Source organism: Dermacentor silvarum, chromosome 5 (assembly GCF_013339745.2).
Source record: "Dermacentor silvarum isolate Dsil-2018 chromosome 5, BIME_Dsil_1.4, whole genome shotgun sequence".
NCBI lineage: Eukaryota > Metazoa > Arthropoda > Arachnida > Ixodida > Ixodidae > Dermacentor > Dermacentor silvarum.
The window spans coordinates 32,884,626-32,906,638 of NC_051158.1; the positions used below are offsets into that span (position 1 = coordinate 32,884,626).

A 22,013-nucleotide genomic window follows, 5' to 3' on the forward strand; every position below is an offset into this window, starting at 1 on the left:
AGCGAGGGCAATTTGGCAGGGTTGACGTATTTTCGCGTCCACTGTTGAGATTGGGGGCGCGAAGCGACGCTCTCGTCCGACCAGATAGCGAGGGGGGGGGGGGGGGGGGTCAATGCGCATAGAAAGTGTACAGGGGACCGAGGAAGACATGCAACGGGATGAGATCAGAAAGAGGGACCCTCAAGTCCACCGCGTCGTCGGCCATGCCTGAATGCAGCCGTTATAGAATCTTCCATGAAGAAATAGTAATCGTGGGCCGTTGGAGATGTTCGCATCAACATGACCGCAGCAGCAGAGTGCTGCAGCTTCTCTATGCTGATCTGTACCGGACCATCTCACGCCACGTGCCTTTTGCGGCAACTAACCAATCAACAGAACTTGCTCTCGTATCTATCTCGTAAGTCCAGAACGTGATTGGTCGTTTGGAACCACTAACAGCTCCGGCATCATGGTTGTGACCACATTTCGCGTGGATGACCATTTCTATTCGTGGATGACGGTTACGACGGAACTGAAATTCGAACTGCGACTGGGCAGTTTTCTGCCACCCCTCCCCGAGATCACTGCGCATGCGCATGGGCCCGGACACCCTACCACGAAGCGCATCTCACTACCAATCCCACGGCCCCTGCAATAACTTTTGCAACCGCTCGCACACGTGTCTCGTCGTCTTTCTTACCGATGACAACAACAACAACGAACAATCATAAAACTTGCTGACCATGAGAAAAATGCCTCTTGGAGACAGAGTGGCTCTCAAAACGGGCTTGTTGGCATCGACCGTGGGACAGACGGAAGCGGGCTCTGTACGACGCCATCGAACGCAGAAACCAGTCGAGCAGACGACGCGACGTTGCGTGTCAGGAAGAAGAGGAAGCAAGCAACTCACCGGCCAATTCGTCCTCGAGGTCCCGCTGCGACATCACCGGTGTGAGGTGGTACCAGAGGCGAAAGGTGTCCCTGCTCAGCAGGTGATTGGTCTCGGGCGTGGCCTCCAGGAAGAGCGCCACCTGGCCCTTGTAAGAGGTGAAGCAGCGCCGCACTTCGCCGTCTTCTGCTCCGCGCGGCGCTGACTGACCCTGCAGGAGGCAAGCAGACGACAGCGTTTAGGCACCGCCTCGTGCGCACGAACTTGACTAGTGCTCTGCTCTTCTATAGTGTGCCGAGAGTTACATCGCACGCACTTTAATGTTCCGGAAAGAAAGTCGAGTCGGATTTTGACACTGGTTGCGTTAAAAAAAGAACAGACGAGAATTCGTGTGTCGTCTGCTCTGCGAAGCGCGAACAGTCATTAGAGAGTGTTAGACTAGGGGACCCAAGCGGCTTGAGAACGCAATAACTAGGGGTCACGGTACTGCGCATGCGCGGACCTCTCCGCGCATGCGCAGTTCCGTGGCCTCTATATCTTGCAGCTTGGGTCCCCTTGTCTACTAAAACTCTGTTGAAGTGCAGACGCCATTTGTGAGCGCTACCTCGCAACCTCGTATAAACGCCACTTCATTGAGAACACTTATACCACGAATATTAAAGTGTATCTGCTTTGTAGAGCCGGTGTCAAGCTAGAAGTTGCGTAATAGCACACGACGGTTTTAAAAAATAGTACGCCCTAGCATGTATGCTATAACTTCTATGCACAAGAAAGAACCAAGCTATCGGTGTCTCACCCACAAAAAAAAAAAAAAAAAGAGCACACGTGTGGAAACTGTCAACGTCATTACAGGAGCTGAAAAGTACCAGGAGCGGCAAACGACTTCATACACATATGTAAACAAACTTGTATAAGCCAAGCTTGAATTATGTCTCACGTAAAGAAGCTGGTAATTCGCCGGTAATAAGCGTCAAGTGGCTGCCAAGTTCTACAAGATCGATCGTGTGTGCTCCCGTCAGCCAATCAGTAACGAGACGTCAGCTGCGTGCTCCAGAGAAGGGAGGAGGCGGGCTCGCTCATTGTCCGCTGCTAATCCTCCCGTGAGCTTTCCATTCCGTCTACGTCACGCGAAGGGCGATCAGAGGCGGATAATGGCATCTGCTGCTCCTTCCCGATCGGCTGACGTGAGTCGAAGCTACCGCTACACTCCTCACAGTACCTGAGTTAAGCTACTGGTACAGATTACTGGTAAATATTACGTTGACATCGACAACAAAAAGACATAAACGATACACATACAACGGCGGGCGTGATCATTCTCTTTTACTGGTATCTTTGGCCCGTACTGACAAATAGCTCTTACGCTAGAATCGTTCGCAAAACAAATTCCAGCGAAACCTGATGCTGGAGGAGGCGTTGGCTGGACATACTATTAGCAAGGGCGACCGGCCCGATGGCAAAAAGAGCATTTACAAACGATGTTGTCCGTAAAGCGCTACGTAATCTGCACCACTGGTACACTAACAGAGAGAGAGAAAAACGGTAAAGGTACACTAACAGGTCCAAATAACAGCCTTAGAGATAAGCTACGTTTGTACGAAACCGATAACGTCGGTTCGAGGAGGCTTGTCGAGACGGAAACCGTTCGGCGGATTCTTGTAAGCTTTAGCGGGTTGGGCCGAGGCGAATTGGAGTGTCGATTAGAGTTCGACCAACCCCAATGCAAGGAGTGTGGGTTGACTCGCCCAACCCACCTGGCAGGATGCGCGTACACCAGGTCGGGTCGGCTTAAACGGAAGTTTATCTCGGGCCCAAACTCTGATGCCGCCTATTTAAATACATGTAAAACGAAGCAACGCTTTTCTGAGATAACCACTGTGCCGATTTTAATGAAATTTGTTGCATTCGAGAGAGAAGGTTGAGTTATAATGACTGTTGGAAGCGAAATTTCGATTTAGGACCTGAATTTTTTAAATATAATTTTCAAAAATTGGTAAGTATGAAAAAAAAAATAGAAGCCCGAAGTTTACAAATTTGTAGCTCTGCACGTAGAACAGATATCGCAGTTCAGTAAACTGCATCCATTAGAGCATCCAAAGCGGACAAATTTATTATGTCACTTTACATCTTACGCGAACTTGTTACATTGTTTACAAGGGTAATGCAAAAGTTCTACTCACAAATTAGTGGTCTATTTGACAGCCATGTATAATATATCAATTTTGTCCGCTTTAGATGTACTATTAGGTGCAATTGACAAAATTAGGATATCATTTTTTATTGATGAGTTACGGAGTTGCAAACTTCATAGTTTCGTTTTCTCAAAATCTGCGATTTCTGTCAATTTTTATTTAAAAATGAACGAATAAATACGAAAAATCGCAACAACAGTCACTATATTTTAACTTCATCTTTTATATGTAACGGACCTCATCAAATTTAGTGCAGTGGTTGCCGAGAAAAACTATTTCTGCTTTTCCATGTAGTCAGATAGGAGGCCCAGAGCTAAAGCTTCCTCTTAAGTCAGCTCGCTTTCCGAGTCGACGCGCGCGCGTCGAGATGTTCTACCCGAGTTGTCACATCGCCAAGGGATCCGCTGACGGGACTCCCGAACGGCGCTCACCTTGTGCAAAGGGATGAGCTTGCGGTGGCCCTCCAGGTGCACCGCGGCGCCCGTCGAGTTGGCGTCGATCTTGACGCAGGCCCGGAAGTCCCGGGCGCCCCCACTTCCGGTTCCGCCCAGGCGAAGCAGGACGCGCAGGGCTCCACGCGGGTACTTCCAGGTGACGCGACCCTGGTCGCAGCGCAGGTACACCGGCACCACGGACCGGGACTTGAGCCACCGGTGCGACGACCTCGCCGACGAAGCGTCCGAAGACCCGAGACCGCTGAAAAGGACATCGGAGAGAGAAAGAGAGAGAGAGAGAGAGTCAGTCTTTCATACGACAGGGTTTCCTGCAATCATTACTGGAGTGGGTACGAAATACGCCATAGCGGAGGGCTGTAGCTTTGTAGCCAAATACGGTGAACGAATTGATCATGTATCACCAAAACCAGTGTTGCACAGTATAAAAAAAATTCATAACAGCTTTTTGCTATGCTTTATTCCTCTATACAGTCGAACCCGGATATAACGAACCCGGATATAACGAATTATTGTGTACAACGATCAGCAGTAAAATCCCCTTGAAAATTTATGTATAAAATTTTTATTCCATATATAGAATTACCAATATATCGAACTTTCTTGCGATCCCCCCTTCGGATTCGATATATCCCGGTTCGACTCTATTGTTTTCGCGCCGTTAGGTTGCACAAAACTTTTGAGACTGCTGTCACGATCAATATCGTGCCTGTTAGTGATACCGAGTCCAGGAAACGTACGTCAGTTTTCATTGGACATCCCTCCTCGCGTTTCACAAGTCACTACTTACCTTCGCGCTAGCAACAAAGTGTAGCTCTTTCGCGCTGACCACGGATTAATAATGCCTTGTGAAACTATCACATTCGAAAACAAAAGCTCTTCCCGTTGCGTGAGAGCGCGAAAAATACCACGTTTCCTTCTCATAGACATCTTTTTTTTTTCTCTCTCCCTCGTTTATGTCGTTCCTCTCGAAATAACACACGCCGCTGTTAGCACACGTATAGGTGCGTGGGATGGAAGTTAAGCGCTCTCCCTAACTTGCGCTTCCGATCAGCCGATAAGAGGCCCGGACATGCACGTTTGAGGCAGAGTTCTCGCTTTCCAAGAAGGCCGTCTAAGAAGGCGCCTTTCTGAAGGCGCGCTACGCTCTCCAACACGCGATAAGAAAGGCGATGTCATGCCGCAACCCGCACGCTTCCGTAATTAGAAGCGAGAGGGGTAGGAGGGGGGGACATGGAGCTGGAGCAAGAAACGGCTAACAACCCGTTACAGCGCGGCGGACCTCGAGAAAGAAACACGACCTTGCCTCAAGACTCGCCATCTCTCGCAACTCTAATACACGAGCACGCGGCCAATATAAAGTGAGCCAATATAAAGCCAAGGCCGCGCATATAACCAAGCCGCAACGTTCCAAGACGGGCCCGCCTGATCAGGCCACAAGACACACACTGGCGCTGAACGCTACCGGAAGCAATTGAAAAAAAAAAAAAAAAAAAAAAAAAAAAAAAAAAAAAAAAAAAAAACCGAGCGCGCGCGCTTGCTCGCGCGACGCTCCCGAGAGAACGCTAATTGAACGTCCGCGCGACACCCGACAAATTTCCCGCACGCGTTCGCTTCACTAAATAGACAAAAGCCCCGAGTCGGATGGAGACTACTTGTCCGGAGGAAACACCCGGAACGGGTTTTTTCTTGCGCCTATGCCTTCTCTCTCTGCCCCTTTCCTTCATCCGGCATGCCTGCCTGCTATGCCTAATTGCCGTCGTCGAGGCATCAAAGATGGCGGCGACGCCTACCCGCGCGCGCCTGCCACGCGCGGCGCCTGATTGGCCCGTTACGAAAAGAACCGCCGTCGTCTGCTACTTCTGCTGCCCGTCTGCATGTCGCCCCGGCGTCGGTGTCGTCTGCTAGCTTTAACGAAGACGAAAGAAAAACAAGGCGGCACTGATGGCCTCCGTTTCGCCGAGGACCGGTTCCTTGCGACCGAAAATGCGTGTTGTTGGTCGCTGCTGTTGATACTTTCTTTTAGTCGGCCGTGTCAGCTCTTTTAATGGCGGTCGTGTTCTTCGGTGGGGGGTGAGGGCACCGGCTGTGTATACGTAAGTAGTCGTCTGCTTCTTTGTCGGGCAGTGGCGTCTCTTGTGTCGACAAAGAAAAAAGAAACAAAACAAGCGTCGCAGGCACCACGTCAGTCGCGTGTCGCGAAGCCGCCATATCACGGTTCGCTGCCTGCCTAGCCGCTTCAAGCCTTCTTCTCCTCCCCATCATCCTGCCTTCGTAGAGAGAGGTTCGATTGAAATACGTGCCTCGAAAGAGAAAGTGCGCGCTGAGTGACGTCAGGACGTCCACCTGCCGTCTATTAGTGTCAGCGCAGAGACCCCGGGCGCCGTAGGGGGTTGGTTTGTGAAACGCGATTCTGACGGCGGCTTCTGGCAAACATATGAGAGAACATAGAGCACGTGATCCTATATAGAGGAAAAAATAAAGTGAGCTTTGCCCGAGGAGCGATTACCTGTCATCGACCCTTTTTGGCGAGCAGACGGTATACCTTAAAAGTTAGGATCGATTTCGCTCGACAAAGAATAATCGGTGCAGAAGTAATCGGTGCAGAAGTAATGTGTGAAGAAGAGCATAATTCTGAGTTTTCGTTCCAAGGAGAGATTATAAATTAGCTTTTGCGAACTGCATATAAACAGGACGTGTGGCCTGTGGCCATTTCTACAGCAACAGCAGTGCACATTTAATTTTATTCGTAGGACTCATTCTGTCGCACACCCGGAGAAAGGACGGCATACCCGTACTATACATGTCGCCACCATTTCCAGCGTACACACTTTCTCCAACAAGGTTACGACCGGAAGCACGATATCTGCGGTGCGCTATCTGCTTTTGAGAAGAGCGCTATCGAGACTGATTAGGCGCAGCTGCGCGCGGCGGTGGAGGACTGCTCAAACACGGCATCAAGAGGCTGCGTCGGGACGCTGGCCAATGCCAACGGGAGACGTCTGCTCGCCTCACGTTAGTCGTCTGCTTCCGCAATTACTGTTGTCTGTTCCGGGATTCGAAACACTCGCCAGTTCGCCGTCAATTTGCGTACAGTACTATAACGTGTCCTGCTTCTTTTTAACACGAAAGTGTTTTATGCCGGGGTCCACCAAGACTTCACTGACGTATTTCCGTCACGGAAATACGTCATAGAACATAATACAAAGAAAGAAACCAGAAGAAAAAGTTCCACAAACATGCAAAATTTGGGAATCGAACCCACGACCTCTCGGTCCGCGACGATAGATCACCGAGCGTTTAACCCATTGCGCCACAAACGCATTTGCAGAGAGCTACACAGACGCGCCTTATATATCTAACACTCCTCCGTGTACCCGCGCTCTTGTTCGGGGCGGTGCCGCCGCCTACGAGCAGAAAAGAGAAGTACTGCATTATGACACTAACGCGCACCGACAGTGAACGCTTCGGTGGTCTCACCACTACGACGCCTCGATGCCAGCATTCGAAGGGACGCTGGCATCAAGAAGCACTACCAACGCCACCTAGGTGGCGTTGGTAGTGGCGTTCACCGTACTCAGCACAGCGGAGCGTGGCCTCCGCAATTAGCTCTGAAAATGTTTCTGAAGTTGATCGCGGAGGCTGCAATTACGACGCGCTGTACGCGCTGATTTGACTCGGTGACGATTCAGTTACGTGCTTTGTCTTGCGCGTTGTATTAGTGTGTCAGTTACGTGCTTCGTCTTTCGCGTTGTGCTAGCGTGTGCAGCGTAGTGCAGCTTCCATATGCACGACGGTTGCTCATGGTCATCGACGTTGGTAGTCGTGATGGAGGAGACGTGCCACCAGGCGTCAGCGTGGGTGCATCAACGCCTAAGGGCGCTTTAGCCACAAAACACCAATAGACATTATATATCAATGTGCAATAAACATTACACTACTTCTGTGAAGACACGTTTCACTTTCGTGTTCTATACCGATTCCTATATAAGAGGGATCAACCACATTTTTTTTCTTTTTTTTTCTCCTACCATCGATGTGCATTCACACTTCCTCGTAGTTTCACCTGCTTTTTACCAAACAGGCAGCAGCATATCTCAAGTTTCTTCGTGACCGCACTTCTTGTCAAACGGCGGCGATTTGTAACCGCTCGGCGGTAACAATATGGCGGCGTGCTCGACACGCAGTTAGAGCACACTGCAGCTTGCAGGATAGCGTTTTGCACCGTTAACACATCAGTGAACGACGGCCCTTCGTGTTACCAGCAATGGCAAGCAGTTCAAACGTCGAAGAGCCGTTTCAAATAAAGTTTTATTCATTCATTCATTCCTCTGAAGGATCCGCCGTGGTTGCTTAGTGGCTATGGCGCAGGGCTGCTAAGCACGAGGTCGCGGGATCGAATCTCGGCCACGGCGGCCGCATTTCGATGGGGGCGAAATGCGAAAACACCAGTGTACTTAGATTTAGGTGCACGTTAAAGAACCATAGGTGGCCCAAATTTCCGGAGTCCCTCCCCCACTACGGCGTGCCTCATAATTAGATCGTAGTTTTGGCACTTAATTAAAACCCCATAATTTAATTTTGTTCATTCCCCTGAAGGGAAGTCCACCTGTGAACCCAATGCGCTGATGGGTACACATGTATGGTGCATGTGCTCGGAAGGGGATTCCCCTCACCCTAAGGCAGTTCTCACTCGCGCATTGGCTTCCAAAACTTCGCACAAGGCTCCAACTCCACGTTCGAATACAAACCACTGGTCGTGAGTGAACTTCATTAATTGATTATCGCCTCGAATTTAGAAAATATCAACAAAGGAGATAAGGAGGGCGCACACCGTGCTGTTCGTTTGTCGTCTCTTGTTTGCGATTATCGTCATGCGAACATGCAGCCGCATTTGCATTTAAAAGTCACGGTAGCTGTCGGTCACTCTTATTCGGGTCATGACGAGGACGAGAAATCGGAATATACATCTGCGAACATCTGTTTGCTCCGTAAGTCGAGAACCAACCGAGCGGAACGCCTATGGGAGGTTGGCTCTCAACGCCCTCAGGGTTGGGGGAAAAAAAATAAATAGCGAAGATTTCTCTTTTCTTCCACGTAGCGGACAGGCTTGTACTCTCGATAGTACTGTTATTATTCGGAACTGTACGAATTTTAGATGAGCTTGCACCTGGGTACGCAGAGACCCGACCGTTCTGCCGAGCGACGTCTAGTGCCCGGCATTGCAATTACCGGAGTCACGCACGCAAGACGAGAGAGAACAAATCGCTCAACGCATGACAGCGTATACCCCCCGTAAAGACGCAACGCACACCTGTTTTCGCTTTGTATACGCGACTTTCCACTTTTAAAGAACTCCCTCCTTCGTCTTCGCTCGGCCACGGCGGAGCGGGGGGTAAACGGAGAAATTATTTCACCGTGACAACTTTCAGCATGCCGGTCGCTATACGGTTGGCTCTTCAGTACGTTGTTTACAGCATATAGAGAGATAAGTGAACGGCCTCACGTACTCAGGTCGCTCGCTTTTTCGTAGCAGACGTACACAAGTCGCGTCGTCTGGTAAAAGAAGGAAGAGACCTGGGAAGGGGGCTTTGACGTTCATGAATAGCGTGCGCGGGATCGAGTAGAGAGATTATAAATGCGCTCCGAAATGATAACAGGGACGGACACGCTCCACGGATGAGCGCGCAGCAGCCGATTGCCCGACGAATGACCCTTCTCGTCTCTACGGGACCGCACAGTCATTGCAGTTCGGCGAAGCCAGCGTCCAGAACAGAGCACACACAGGGGGCATTTACATAATGAACGTCCTTTCTCTCGAAGTGCGCAACTGCGCTGCAACCATCATTGTTCTTCTCTGCCCTAACGCACTTCTGTCCCCCCCCCCTTTTTTTTTATCGTAGTTCATTTACGCTCTGCAATTTCTGCGGGGTAATCCCCCTTCCATGGCGCACTTATGTATCTGCACTCTATATGTATCGTTGCAGAACCGCACAAATGCGGTTCTATATATATATATATATATATATATATATATATATATATATATATATATATATATATATATATATGCGGTAGCAGACGACAGCGTGTCGTCTGCTACCTGGAGTAGCCCGTAGTATACGTTCGTCTGCAACCTTGCTTCACAAACTGTAGCGTGTCGTGTGCTCGTCCTTCTGCATCGGAGACCGTCGGTCGCCATGTTATTAGGCAAACGGGATGTCACGAGCGAGGAAGTTGCTGTGCGCGCGCGCGTGTTTGTAGTTTGACGAGCCGCGAGGGCCGCCACTAAGCGCGTCCTGTTACCAATTGTTTCATCCTCTTCTATGTCTCTCTCTCGCTCGTGTCATCTGCACTGTGTTGCATTACAGGCGCGCGCGCGCGCATGTGTCATGCAACCAGATCGCACGACCAGCAGACGACGCTGCGGAGGAAGACGCGATTGGTTTGCACAGTATGGCGCGAGCGACGTGCAAAAAGAGAGGGGGAGAGCCAGGCGGTCGCGCGACAGGAAATGCCGGCAACTTTAGTAACCACATGCAGGCGTTTTCTTGGCCAGCACGCGTCAACTTTCCGTCTCGCCTCCGCGCCTCTAGCAGACGAAACAAGGTCGCGAAACAGCGACAGCCGCGCCAACGGCGGGCTGTTTGGGCGTAGCAGACGACTTGGGTGGGCCGCTCGGACAACTTGCGACAAGGGAGTCTGGCAAGAACAAGCGTGTGTACACGCACACACACGCACAAGAAATTAAAGATACCGAGAAATAAGCAAATAGAATGCGCTGCGACGGTCTATACGGTTCGTCAGGAAAAACTGTTCCGTCGACTTGTTGCCACATCAACTACCATTGCAAAAGCAGCGTTTGGGAGAAAATCGCTCCGTATGGACTGAATTCGTTGTTGTTTGCCCTATCTGTGTTTAAGTAAGAACTTTTTTCGCGATTACGTACGGACTCCAAGTAGCAGACGACACGCATTGGACCATGGCCGTACGCGTCGATGGCACAGAAAGCGACGAAAGCGTTGTTATAGTATACCTGAAGTCGACAGGTCTTGGCGACCGTGTGTAGACTTGGTGCGTGCCTTCAAATGTGCGCGAAACTGTGATCCCTCTATCTCCCCTCTCTCTCTCTCTCTCTCTCTTCATCCTTATACCTCCTTCCCCAGTGCAGGGTAGCAAACATGACGGGCGTCTGGTCAACTTCCCTGCCTTTCCTTTTTTTTCTTTTTTTCTTTTCTCTTTTCGCGAATGCGACAGATGGATAGAACTTCCATGCATGGCTCAGAGCGCATCACACACAACAGCGGCAGACAAGTAAGATACTGAATTGTGGGGTTTTACATGCCAAAACATCGATCTCATAACGAGGGACGCCGTATAAGGGAGGGCTCCGCATTAATTTTAACCAGCTGGGGTTCTTTAACGTATTCTTTAACGGTTCTATCGCATTTTTCGCCTGCCGCCCCATCGGAATGGGGCCGCCATGGCCGAAACAATCGAACCGGCTACCTCGCGTTCAACACCGAGACACCGCGGCGAGTGTAAATAAACAGGAAAAAAAAAAAAAAAAAAAAAACAGCACGGAGGACGCCCTTAACTCGGCGAATCACCGCACGTTCGTAAAGAAAAGAAGCCGCAGGATTCGGGAGGCCGCGGGGAGAGAGGCGGGTACAGGTCTCGACAACCTTGGACACCTCTTTCTTTTTTTACGCGGCCGTTGGCGACCCCACAATCGCCCTGGCACGCATTGCGTCACGCTTGCATTCCGTCGTGCTTTGCCAGCGAGCGCACACCTGCAGCCGGCTGAGCCGCAACTGTGTGTACACGGCATCGACCGCGACTGCATAGCCATTTCTGAAAACCCGAAGTCTCTCGCCTGACCAGTCACTGACCGATTGGACGGCGAACGGGGCTTCGGCGTTCAGCAGCGAGGAAAAGGCGAATCAGAACATAGATAGATAGATAGATAGATAGATAGATAGATAGATAGATAGATAGATAGATAGATAGATAGATAGATAGATAGATAGATAGATAGGATTGATTGATTGATTGATTGATTGGGTTTAGCGTCCGAAAGCAACACTGGAGCTATGAGAGACATCGTAGTGGAGGTGCCCGGATTGATTTTGACCACCTGAGGTTCTTGGTGCACCCACCAGGGGGACACACGAGCATTCCTGGATTTCGCCCCAATCGGAATGCGGCATAAATTGAAAAGGCATAAATTGAAACGCGAATAGGAAATAACTGATGAGAACGCCTGTTACGTGTACCGTTAGGTGGAAGTGCGACGTTCGATGGCTTCGGTATAGTCTGTTGTTCTAAGCGGGGACAAGCTGGAGTTTGTACGAGTTTATTTTACGTATCAGTACGTACTATCGACCAGAAAAGTCCACGGACCACGGGATCTCAGAAAACGCTAAATATCCGAGCAGCCTTTAAAAGTATAGCAAGTAAAACCGTACATCACAATGTTGTTCGCATATACCAGTAGAGCTGGAAATGGGAATACCAGGCTGGGCGTTTTGAGGCCGCGGAGATATTCAGCTTTTTGTCGGATCCCTCGGTCCGTGAACTTTTTTGGTCGATAGTACGTGTAAACGCCTATGGACGATAGCGTATAAAAAAACTGCGTGTTCGTAAACAGACGGACAGAGCAGGTGCAAGAAGCAGACGACTAAGAAGGAGTTCCAATTCTGGCCAGCATCTGTGACAGTCTTCGTTGACAGCTTCGAGCACAAGTAATGGAACGCACGTGAAACCGTCTAGAAGGATGAAGATGATGATGATTTATTGGCATACCCTTTGAAACAGGGAGGTGACAAATAGTCACCCGGCCTGCTTGATTTAATCAGGTATACTGCACAAGTTTTTCATTCGAGCGTTTTTCCATACATGCCCATAATATATATATATATATATATATATATATATATATATATATATATATATATATTATCCTGAAAACTTCTCTATCTACGTTGCATTGCTACCTCTGCCTGTAACGAATCCGGTCGTATCAAACTCTTCCCTGCTTTTTTTTTTCCACCAATACTCTAAACGTCTCTTGCTTATCTCGACTGCTGACCGGCTGATGCTTCCGTCCACTTTAAACCCAAGCGCTTCTGGAAGGTGTACGTTACCTACGGTCCTCACTGCATGAATCCCTTCGCCTTCTATTAGGATGTGCTGCGTGGTTGCCGGATTTTTGCTGCAGCACACACAAGCCACATATCATTGCGAATATTTGCTCCGGTATGTTTTTGTCCCTAGGCAACCAGCTCGAACCTCAAATAACAAGGTTGATAGCAAACTCTTTGTGTTATCGTACAGATGTTCTCTTATTTCTTTCTTCTCATTATTGTAAATCTCCACGGTCCTTTCTGTTTCCATTCTTTGCATCCATTTCGCTGTCTCTGTTTCTCTCACTCTCATTTTGTTGACCACTGGTTGTCTATTTACACTTTCAATTACCCTGTAATTGTACACGGTAATTATCCTGTAATTGACTTTCTTGATCTATTTCGCCGTTCTATGTCCCCATTTTTCGGGTACAGATACTTGTACACTTTAGCCGCCCATTTATTTTGACCCATGTTCCTGAGTCTTTCTTCAAAACTAACTCTGCTCTGCGCTTCTCTTGACTTCAAAAGAGGCCCAACCCATGTCACCCTGTACTGCGTCATTTGCGATATTACCGTGGGCTCCCAAAGGCAACCGGCCTGCCGATCTTTGGTTAACTTCCAGCCTCGACAAGATATCCGATTTGAAGCAGAGAATGCAAACGTTAGCACTGGCACCATTACTCCTTTCCAGATTCCACGCACTACCTCACATTTATTGTGACCCCAAAATGCTCTATGTTTCATTACTGAGCACTACATTCCGCTTCCCCTTTATTTTCTGATTATGTTGGTGGGCGATTTTCTATCCTTCGTTTATGTATACACCGAAGTATTTATATTGCTTACTATGGGTATGACTTGCCGTTGAATTGGCACCACCTAATTACTCGTCTCTTCATTAGAAATCATAATTCCCAATTTATCTGTGCTAAACTTAAGGCCTAAACTTGTCGCTGTGTTCCCACGGATATTCGGAAGTGTCTGCAAATCCCTTGCATTGTCCGCCAGTAGAACTATGTCGTCCGCATGCATACATCAGTCCAGGACCTTATGCTGCACCATTTATCCATTACGCATGTAGGATAAATTAAACCCTAATTCACTGTTTGCCAGTCACCTTTCTTTCTATGCCCTTAACATAAAGCGTGGACAACAACAGAGACAGAGGACATCCTTAATTCAGTCCTTGGTGAATTTCCACCACTTCCTTACATTTTCGGCCTTCCCATACAATTTGTACTCGGTTGTCTCTCTCTCTCTCTCTCTCTCTCTCTCTCTCTCTATATATATATATATATATATATATATATATACACACACATCCCACAGCAGCTCCATGAAATCGTCATCCATGCCTTCATGCTTGACAATATTCCATAACAATTCCCTGTTTACGTTACTCGTATGGAAGACAGATGTCTGTGCGACGTGATGCCACCTCGCGTGCACAAGACGGGTTTTAAGAAAAGCACATATTATCGCTGTATATTTAACGCTTTGCGTGTGCGAACTTGTGAAAAACACAACGTAGTTCTCATAGACGACCTTCCCGTCGAGATTCCAAGCTATAGATGCCTTCGGCTCAGCCGCCATCTGCTCAGCCACCGTCTTGTTTGGACAGCCTAAGTAGCCTGCATCGTTTTTTGACGTCGATGAGAAGCTCTCTCTTTTGTTAATTTTGCTGCTAGTTCACTATAATTTTGCCGACCACTTAAAATGACTGCTTAGTTGTCTATCAAGCCGCCTACAAGGAGTATTCCTTCTGTTCTTTTTTGCCGCGTTGAACAACAATATTTGCCAGGTATAACACGTGAAAACTCGGCGACGTGTATTGCCTTCGGAGAAAATTCGTGTCATTACTTTTCTGCTCTTCATTCCTTTTTGCCTCATGCTGAACGCGACAGCAGCGTAGCCACATCTCCGTGACGTCACACGCTGAAACTTGTACGCAACTTCCTCAGGCCTCAGGGTATATATACTATAGCTTTTCTTTTTCTCTGTGTTAAACTACCGGGCAATTTAAATCAACATAAAGATGCTTCATATATATGTACATGTGTAATTTCTTTGCACACATCAGATATGCCCATCGCCACTTCATCTAAGGACTGCATGGCCATGGACAGGTGGGTGGCCGTGAACGTCGAGCTTCTTATCTACCAAGTCCTGAGCCTCTCATATCTCTTTCTTTCTTTCTTTTTTTTTTTTTTTTGCCCGTTTCTCCTGGCTAAAACAGGCAGCAGCATCGTCCTGTCAAGGTCCGCCCAGCCCGTGCTTGCGCGTTCTTTCTTCTTTATGTTTTTATTTCACCACGGTTCTGTTCGTCGAAGGCAAGAAGTAATAAAACAAAGTAATTAAGCCGGAGTGCGCCTGAAGAACAGTTTCCATTAAAAGCGTCGTAGCAATTTTGACATCGTCTGCGGCACTATCTAACGAGTTGTCGTCTGCAATCGCCGTCTGGCCGTTTTAGGATCGAGTCGTCTGGAAACTCCGAAACTGTGCCGTGATATGTACGTGCCACCTGTAGTGATATGCAATGGGCCCATTTAAACTACGTGTGACCTGTAAGTTCAACAGACTAATTCATTCGCTTTAATTTTAGTTCACTGTATTATTTTCTATACAGCGGATTTCTAGAAGACGGATGAACGGTAAAAAGGCAAACGCAAGAGTTATTTTTTTTATTAAATTTCATTTATTGTCTTTCTTTCAAGTCTCTGGAACCTCAGACAAGTTTGCGACATAAGGCAACACAAGAGCCCGTCAAAGTTCCCGAGGATTATCTTCCATTGCAAGGCGCTAAAGCCAATTAATTTCATGCCTGCGACAGTTTATATGGCGAATGTCGTCTGCTATCGACGATCTCTCTCCTTTCCGATAATGCAGCTCGATAAATGCGCACAGGTAAAGAATGGAAGTTTAACAAAACATAAAGCGAAATCAACGTATTAGAAATCATCCAGAAAGCTGGACACATCGTATAAAGTAAAAACCGGCCTTGCACAAATGTTACGACGTCCCCCAGCAGCAACGACCGTAAAGGCGCGTGGTGTCGTGCGCAACCAGTTTTTCGTAGCCTGAACCGACTGAATTTGAAGAGATAAGCAGTTGGTACATTTGAATACGCGGTTTAGGCGTAACTACATGCTCCAATGTTACAACGTACGCCGAGCTTCAACAAAATGCAACGCGAACGGAAAAAAAGCAAAAAGCAAAAAAAAAAAAAAAAAAAAAAAAAAAAAAAAAAACGGTGTATTGCGACACACCATAGCATGCAGCCATAAAAGTCGTCGTCGTCTGGAACAGTACGGCACTTCTGCATCACGCCCGTCGAATATGCAAGTTCGCGAGATTGCAGAAGCGAGTTTTCAATTAGGAATCCGGGCTGTTGCGATTCATATCTGAAACATGCACGGTCGGCGCGGCTCGTTATTTAGGACGTCGCTTAAGGACGTCGCTAGGCGTATTCGAATGAAAGAAAAGATCTAAAATCGAAGTAAGAAAGCGTGCGCGCTCGGCGGTATAATTAACCAGTCTTTCTTGCCGCCGGTATGCGCAGTGGACGGGACATGTATATCGCTCCCCCCTGTACGTGTACATACACGTAGTACATATCTCGGCTACATCGGCTTACATTTTGCACTGGTCTGCTCTTGAGAAGCCCTACGCTGTGAAATTCTAATGAAGTCTTAGTAGCGTTCCGGCCACTAGTGTGTCCTTAACATGTATCTCGTGGAAGGGCAGGGTGCTTACAGCGATACAGCTCTTTCGTATAAGGCTGCATGTAGTATGGCCTCCGTGATCGAATCACGCAGTCGCCGCCCGAGGCCATTCATGTAACTGTATAGTGCAACTTTGCAACTGAAGGGAGCGCTGCGATGCACGGTGATTCGTGCCTAACATGGCCCTAGCTCCATAAAAGCAGACACTGCAGTGCCACAATAGTGAAGCTCAAATTGGCTCTGTAAGAGGAATTGTAAGCATGAGGAGTTAATGATCGACACAAGCTCACCATAGGTACCGTGTCGTTCGTTGAATGCAATAACAGCACGGGGACTGCCATGCCGCACCGTACAGCATTGGTCATTGTTATGGAGAACACCTGGCCCTTAACTGAAACACTTCCTCGCCCTTACCGAAAAGAAGGACATGCATTTACATACAACATAAAACTTAGCCTGTTGGTCCCTATGTGCCGTGTCTCTGCCATAATCGATGGCAGAATACTAACTGCGTGTTCCCTTTAACAGTGCACTACACTGTACCCCCCGTACCCCCCGTTCAGTGAATTACAAATTCTCCACTTTTGAGCTTGATCCGAACGTCCCTGTCCAGATGAACATACTGTTGATGACATTGAGCAATAAAACGTGGACACGGCCTATCGGTCTGCCTGCCCGAAGAATCTATTCGGCGTTGCAGAAAACATTCCAACTGGTGTGCACGTGCCAAGGACACAAGTTTCTTATTTTAATGTTCAAATTATAATCGAGCGCTACGTCACCTCTCAGTGGTTCGTTGGACCCAGTATCGATAATTCACCAGACAACCAGACGGCTACCAGTGGGTGTTTGTTGTACAACTACGTTAATCAAGGCGTTCACATCACTCCGTGGCGTTTGCCACCATTTTGCCCACGCATTAAAACGCTAATTAATGCGTTAATTAGGACAGCATAACGAGGAATGTTGAGTTAAGATAGCCAAGCGGTCGCTCTTATAATGGATAGATGTCTTGTCATACCAGAAAAGACCTAAGAACGGAAGACGAGTGGTGACACTACCGTCGAGATCCTGCCCTAGCTCTAGACGTCACATATTCTCTGACGTCACAGATTACGACAGCGTCTGATCGGATTCTGTAGGATTCTGAAAGACCCAAAGATTTAAGCGAGCAAAAGAAAAACGTCCTGGCTACGCCATTGCAAGTACAGAAATGTATTCCTGCTCCAAAACTGCCCATATGCGACAGAAAGACACTGAAATCTGTGACGTCACACTGACTTACAGACGCTGTGGTTTTGGAGCGGAATTCGGGAGAGGCAAGCTTGGAGTTCTGTTTCTCGCCAGATGAAGGAAGTTTTGAAAGAATGTGTTACAAGCCTAAAATGATTTAGCGTTGCTCGTCAGTGTCCTTTTAAAGTATGAAGCTGCCAGGAAGAAACAGTGGGCTAACGCACTTCGCAGCAACCCCTTTCAACTTGACAGTGCCTGTGACATTTACCAGAATTGTCACTGCTTCTCACGAGTTTATCCCGCATTGTGTTCTGCGCACGCGCAGCTGCATGCTTTCTCTTGTTGCCTTAATGGAGACCGAGGAACTACCGAGTTCGCTTTCAGATAGCCACGAGGAAGAGAAACCTCTCTGTGACGACTGATGGGGGCGTTCGTAAACAAAGCTCCGTGTAGTGTGTACAGCCGCTTATTCACACCTGGCACAAAAGGATACGCCAATGTACAACGCTTCACTGAGCATCACTGCAAACAAGGTGTCTCTTCTTGTCTTCACCGACTGCCAGCCTGTTCAATCTTCCTCGCGTTTCTTGTTCTTCCCACTTCCAAACCCTCACCACCGACTTCTTGACAGCTTTCGAAGGAAACGCGTCGAGTTCGAGGAGCAGTCGTATACGCGCGCGACAATGCCGCAGTAATTGAGAACGGGTTTGAACCCAAGTGGGCTTAGCGTACCCAAAAACACAAGCTCCCGTTGTGGGCTCATTGCGTTCTTTTATATACGCCAAACGGTTTGCGTCTCACAACTTTGGGTATCTTATTTCTATTAGCGCGATTGAAGAAACACCGATAGAGTCAAGGACAAAGTATTATGTTAATCTGGATCGGTACGGTAGATTACTACAATATAAGCTAAAATACGGTGAAATTTGTGACGTCGCTGTCATCGGCACCGCAGCTTTTGGCGCGAAAGTGAAAAGAAAAAAAAAACTTAAGTCAAATTTGGCCTTCACTTTCTCCTGTAAAAAATGACCATCTTCTCGTCAAGCAAATGCGAATAGAGTTATGAAGGAATGCCAGTCTAGACTAAGTTAGTATTCCTGCTTGGTGTCACTTTACCCGACGCGATTTAACGCTGATCACAGTAATAATTCACGCCGCGGCACATTTCAGCGGACAAAGAAGCCAAACCGGAAACTTGAGCAATCGTAACAATGAAGGATATCCAGAAGGTGTGTCCCCCAAGAAAAGAATCACAATGACGTCGCTAGAGATCTAATGTAATAATTCAAGAGATCTAATGCCAAGGCATTAGATCTCTTGAATGTGGACAGAACCGGTGGTCGCTCCGACAGGTTTGCGCTTTTCGGTGTGTGTATTATTAGCGCCTAGCAAGGACAGTGGTGTTTCGTTATAACTGGTTTGTCAGGTTGCGGCATTTCACTACAGTGAGAACGACGTTCCATTACAATTTTGTTATTGCATTTTGAGCCAAACAGGATAGAGAGACGCACTCTTTCGGTCAACTGGCGCAGATACTTCGAAAACTCTCGCCTATTATACGGTAGCAGGGGCACTCCGCGCACTTGCCCCCTCCCCTGGAACTTGTGTAGCAAGAATAATTCCTACACCGAAATTGTTACGACATACGACAACACCAGCCTGCCCCACCCGGCTCCTCGGGCCAAGAAATTCCTGGCTATAAACACTCAGTAACGCATTACGACATTTCAGTGTTTCAGTCGCGCGTTACTGCAATTAACAACAGCATGTCACGTGTCTCAGCCTTTCTACCGCCTCTAGGCTACGTAAGCCTTTCATAACCTTGCGCTGACTTGCGAATGTTCTTCGTAACTGCATACGTTACGAACGCAATTAATGGTCATGCGCCAGCAGCAAGCATTGTTTCGGAATCGATTGGCAGGATACGGTGCAGACGTCGTTGGACGGCGTCACACGATCTGTAATGGAGCCATGTCATAGGTGCTCTGAGGCGCCTTCACTGTTGGCATCTTGCATACTGATTTCGATTGAGGCGTAATGCAAAAACGCCCGTGTGCTTGCGTTGTAGTGCATGTTAAAGAACCCCAGGTGGTCAAAATTAATCCGGAGCCCTCTACTACGGTGTGCATCACATTCAGAACTGGTTTTGCCTCGTAAAACCCCAGAAAGAAGAAGAACAGCCGTGCAGTGACGAAGGTTCTGCGCCACCACCACAACATGGCGGCACCCACAGCTAGAGCGGTGTACGTTACGCTTAGCCGTATGGCGTTACCCTAAGCTACAAACCGCGGTTGGGTTCGAACCCAAGGCCGCCCCTCTCGAAGCCCACAACATCCAGAAGCAAACCCTAGGGCAAAAATAACGAAAGAGAAAACGTTCTTGCAATGTAACAAAATATATGTGCACAAGAATGATCATGAAAGAAAAATCGCGCCGATTTAGTGGCTAAGATACAGAGATGCATCAAATATGAAGTTTGTTCTAGAGCTCAAACCATGCAACGCAGTCGGCATACGCTCTTAATTCACCATGAACAAGCTAGTATAAATAACTAAAATAACGTCATTTCGAAAGACAATAGCATAAGTTTTAATTACCTTTAGATAAACATTTTAAATACTATGCACTAAATACCAAATGCACGTTGCATGTTTTTTACAGACCGACAAGGGATCCCTGCACGTTACAGAGCACGTTATGTTTTTATAGCTTTTCTTCCAGCAGCAAGTTGCGAGATGCGCTTTGTAGCGAAGAGTCGATCGATTCGAGGAGCAAACTGACATCACTGATATCGCCGTAACTCCGATCGCTGTCATGGGCACTACAATATCTTACGACATTCATTGCACACCAGGATTGATGGTGCATTGGAGCGTGGTTAGACAGAAAAAAGAAAGGTCAACTGACAAGAGATGACACGCGTACCTGCCATCCCAGTCACAGCCGGCGTCGTTGCAGACGACACACTGTCCCAAAGCGAGCAGAAGAAAGACAGCGCACAGCACCCATCGCACCGAGGAGTTTGGCACCGATGGCCAACCCAAGAGTGGCGGCCTTCCGGGGCTGTTACATTCCATGTCGACGCCGTGTCAGCAGAGAACCGTCATCGACGAATCGGGTCGCCGCCGGGTCATCGTGTCCACGACTCTCGGAGGCAACGTCGGACGCGCGTATGTGTATCCGACGCCTGCTGCCTGTCTTCCGTCGCCCCACCGAACAGACGGCAACGTCACCACAAACAAAGCACTTCACGGGAGCAGACGACGCACAAACCAACCCGCGCGATTCAATCCGGCGCGCGCCAGAAGAAAGGAGCACTACACGACTACGACACCAACCAGCACGCAACGAACGACCAGCACCGCAAACCAGCGCGGAGGCTCTTCTGAGGAGCCTTCGGTGGTCGCTCGGTGGCGATCGGGCGGCGTGATGCCCACCGTGAACACGTCCGGGTTTTCGCTCGCTCCCCGGTTGGGGGCGGAGCTTGACGGCCCGGTTTGAGAAGCGGGTTTATCCTCCTCGCTTATTGGTCGGTGCGGGGGCGACTTCGGGGGGAGAGAGGGGCACAAAGAGAGTGCACGGAAGAAATGCTTCGGCGGATTAGCGAGAGATGTACAACGCGCGCGCGCGCGCTCAGCAAAAACAAACCGCTTTGGGATGTTTGACTGTGGCGCCATCTAGCTGCCGCAGTAGTAGACAATTTGTGATGCATATTGTGGCCTTCAAGATGCTCAAACGGGGCAAACTGCGTCTTCGATTTCGGAGTACGCGCGCCAATTTCGGAAGAGCAGTTTGCCTACGCTTGTTTCTCAGTACTTACTGAGGCCGCTGGCTGCTTTGATGAGTTCGACATGTTTAAAGCGCAACCTCCAGAAACAGTAAATCGAAATATCGAACGTGGCCGTGTGCCGGCTTGCATCTCTAGTGTCTTGTGCAAGATAAGCAGTTTGTAAATAAATCTCCCAGATTCCCTCAGGTGCCCAGACTTATTTTGTGCTGCACATGATCGAAACAAAGTAGGTCCCCCCCCCCCCCCCCCCCCCGGAATGCTATAGTACTTCTTGCTTGTAGTACTATACTACTATAATACTTCTTGTTTTCAACGTCCCGAGTCTCTTGCAGGTTCCACTAATCTTGGAATGTTGTTCAAACTCCTTTCACATCTCGAATTTCCTCCAACACATTTTGCAGGTCTTCTTCGAATCCCACCTTCTGTCTACCACATTTTGCTACACATTCGTACCATACGGAACCAATGCGTTCGCGATTGGGACATCTGTCATCCTCCTGCAAAAATTGTTGCAACGAGGACAAAGGGCACCGCTGCTGTGAATTAAATTGCGCAGTGCGGGGAAGTTGTTTTGTAGGGTTTACAACTTGTCTACCGTTGCGATAGCATTGCAGTGTGTCAAATCAGG

General features: G+C 48.4%; 1 protein-coding gene across 1 annotated transcript in view; it reads right to left on the reverse strand.

Moving 5' to 3' along the window:
- The window catches only part of LOC119453259 (meteorin-like protein), a 67,673-nt gene extending 46,639 nt beyond the window's left edge, over positions 1-21,034 (reverse strand). Inside the window, exons 1-3 of the mRNA XM_037715284.2 lie at positions 20,521-21,034; positions 3,492-3,756; positions 890-1,079 (exon numbers count right to left, since the gene is read on the reverse strand). Coding sequence (XP_037571212.1) covers positions 890-1,079; positions 3,492-3,756; positions 20,521-20,672 — 607 coding nt within the window. The 5' untranslated portion in view covers positions 20,673-21,034. The remainder of the gene's footprint in view (positions 1-889; positions 1,080-3,491; positions 3,757-20,520) is intronic.
- Between the last annotated feature and the right edge of the window lie 979 nt (positions 21,035-22,013).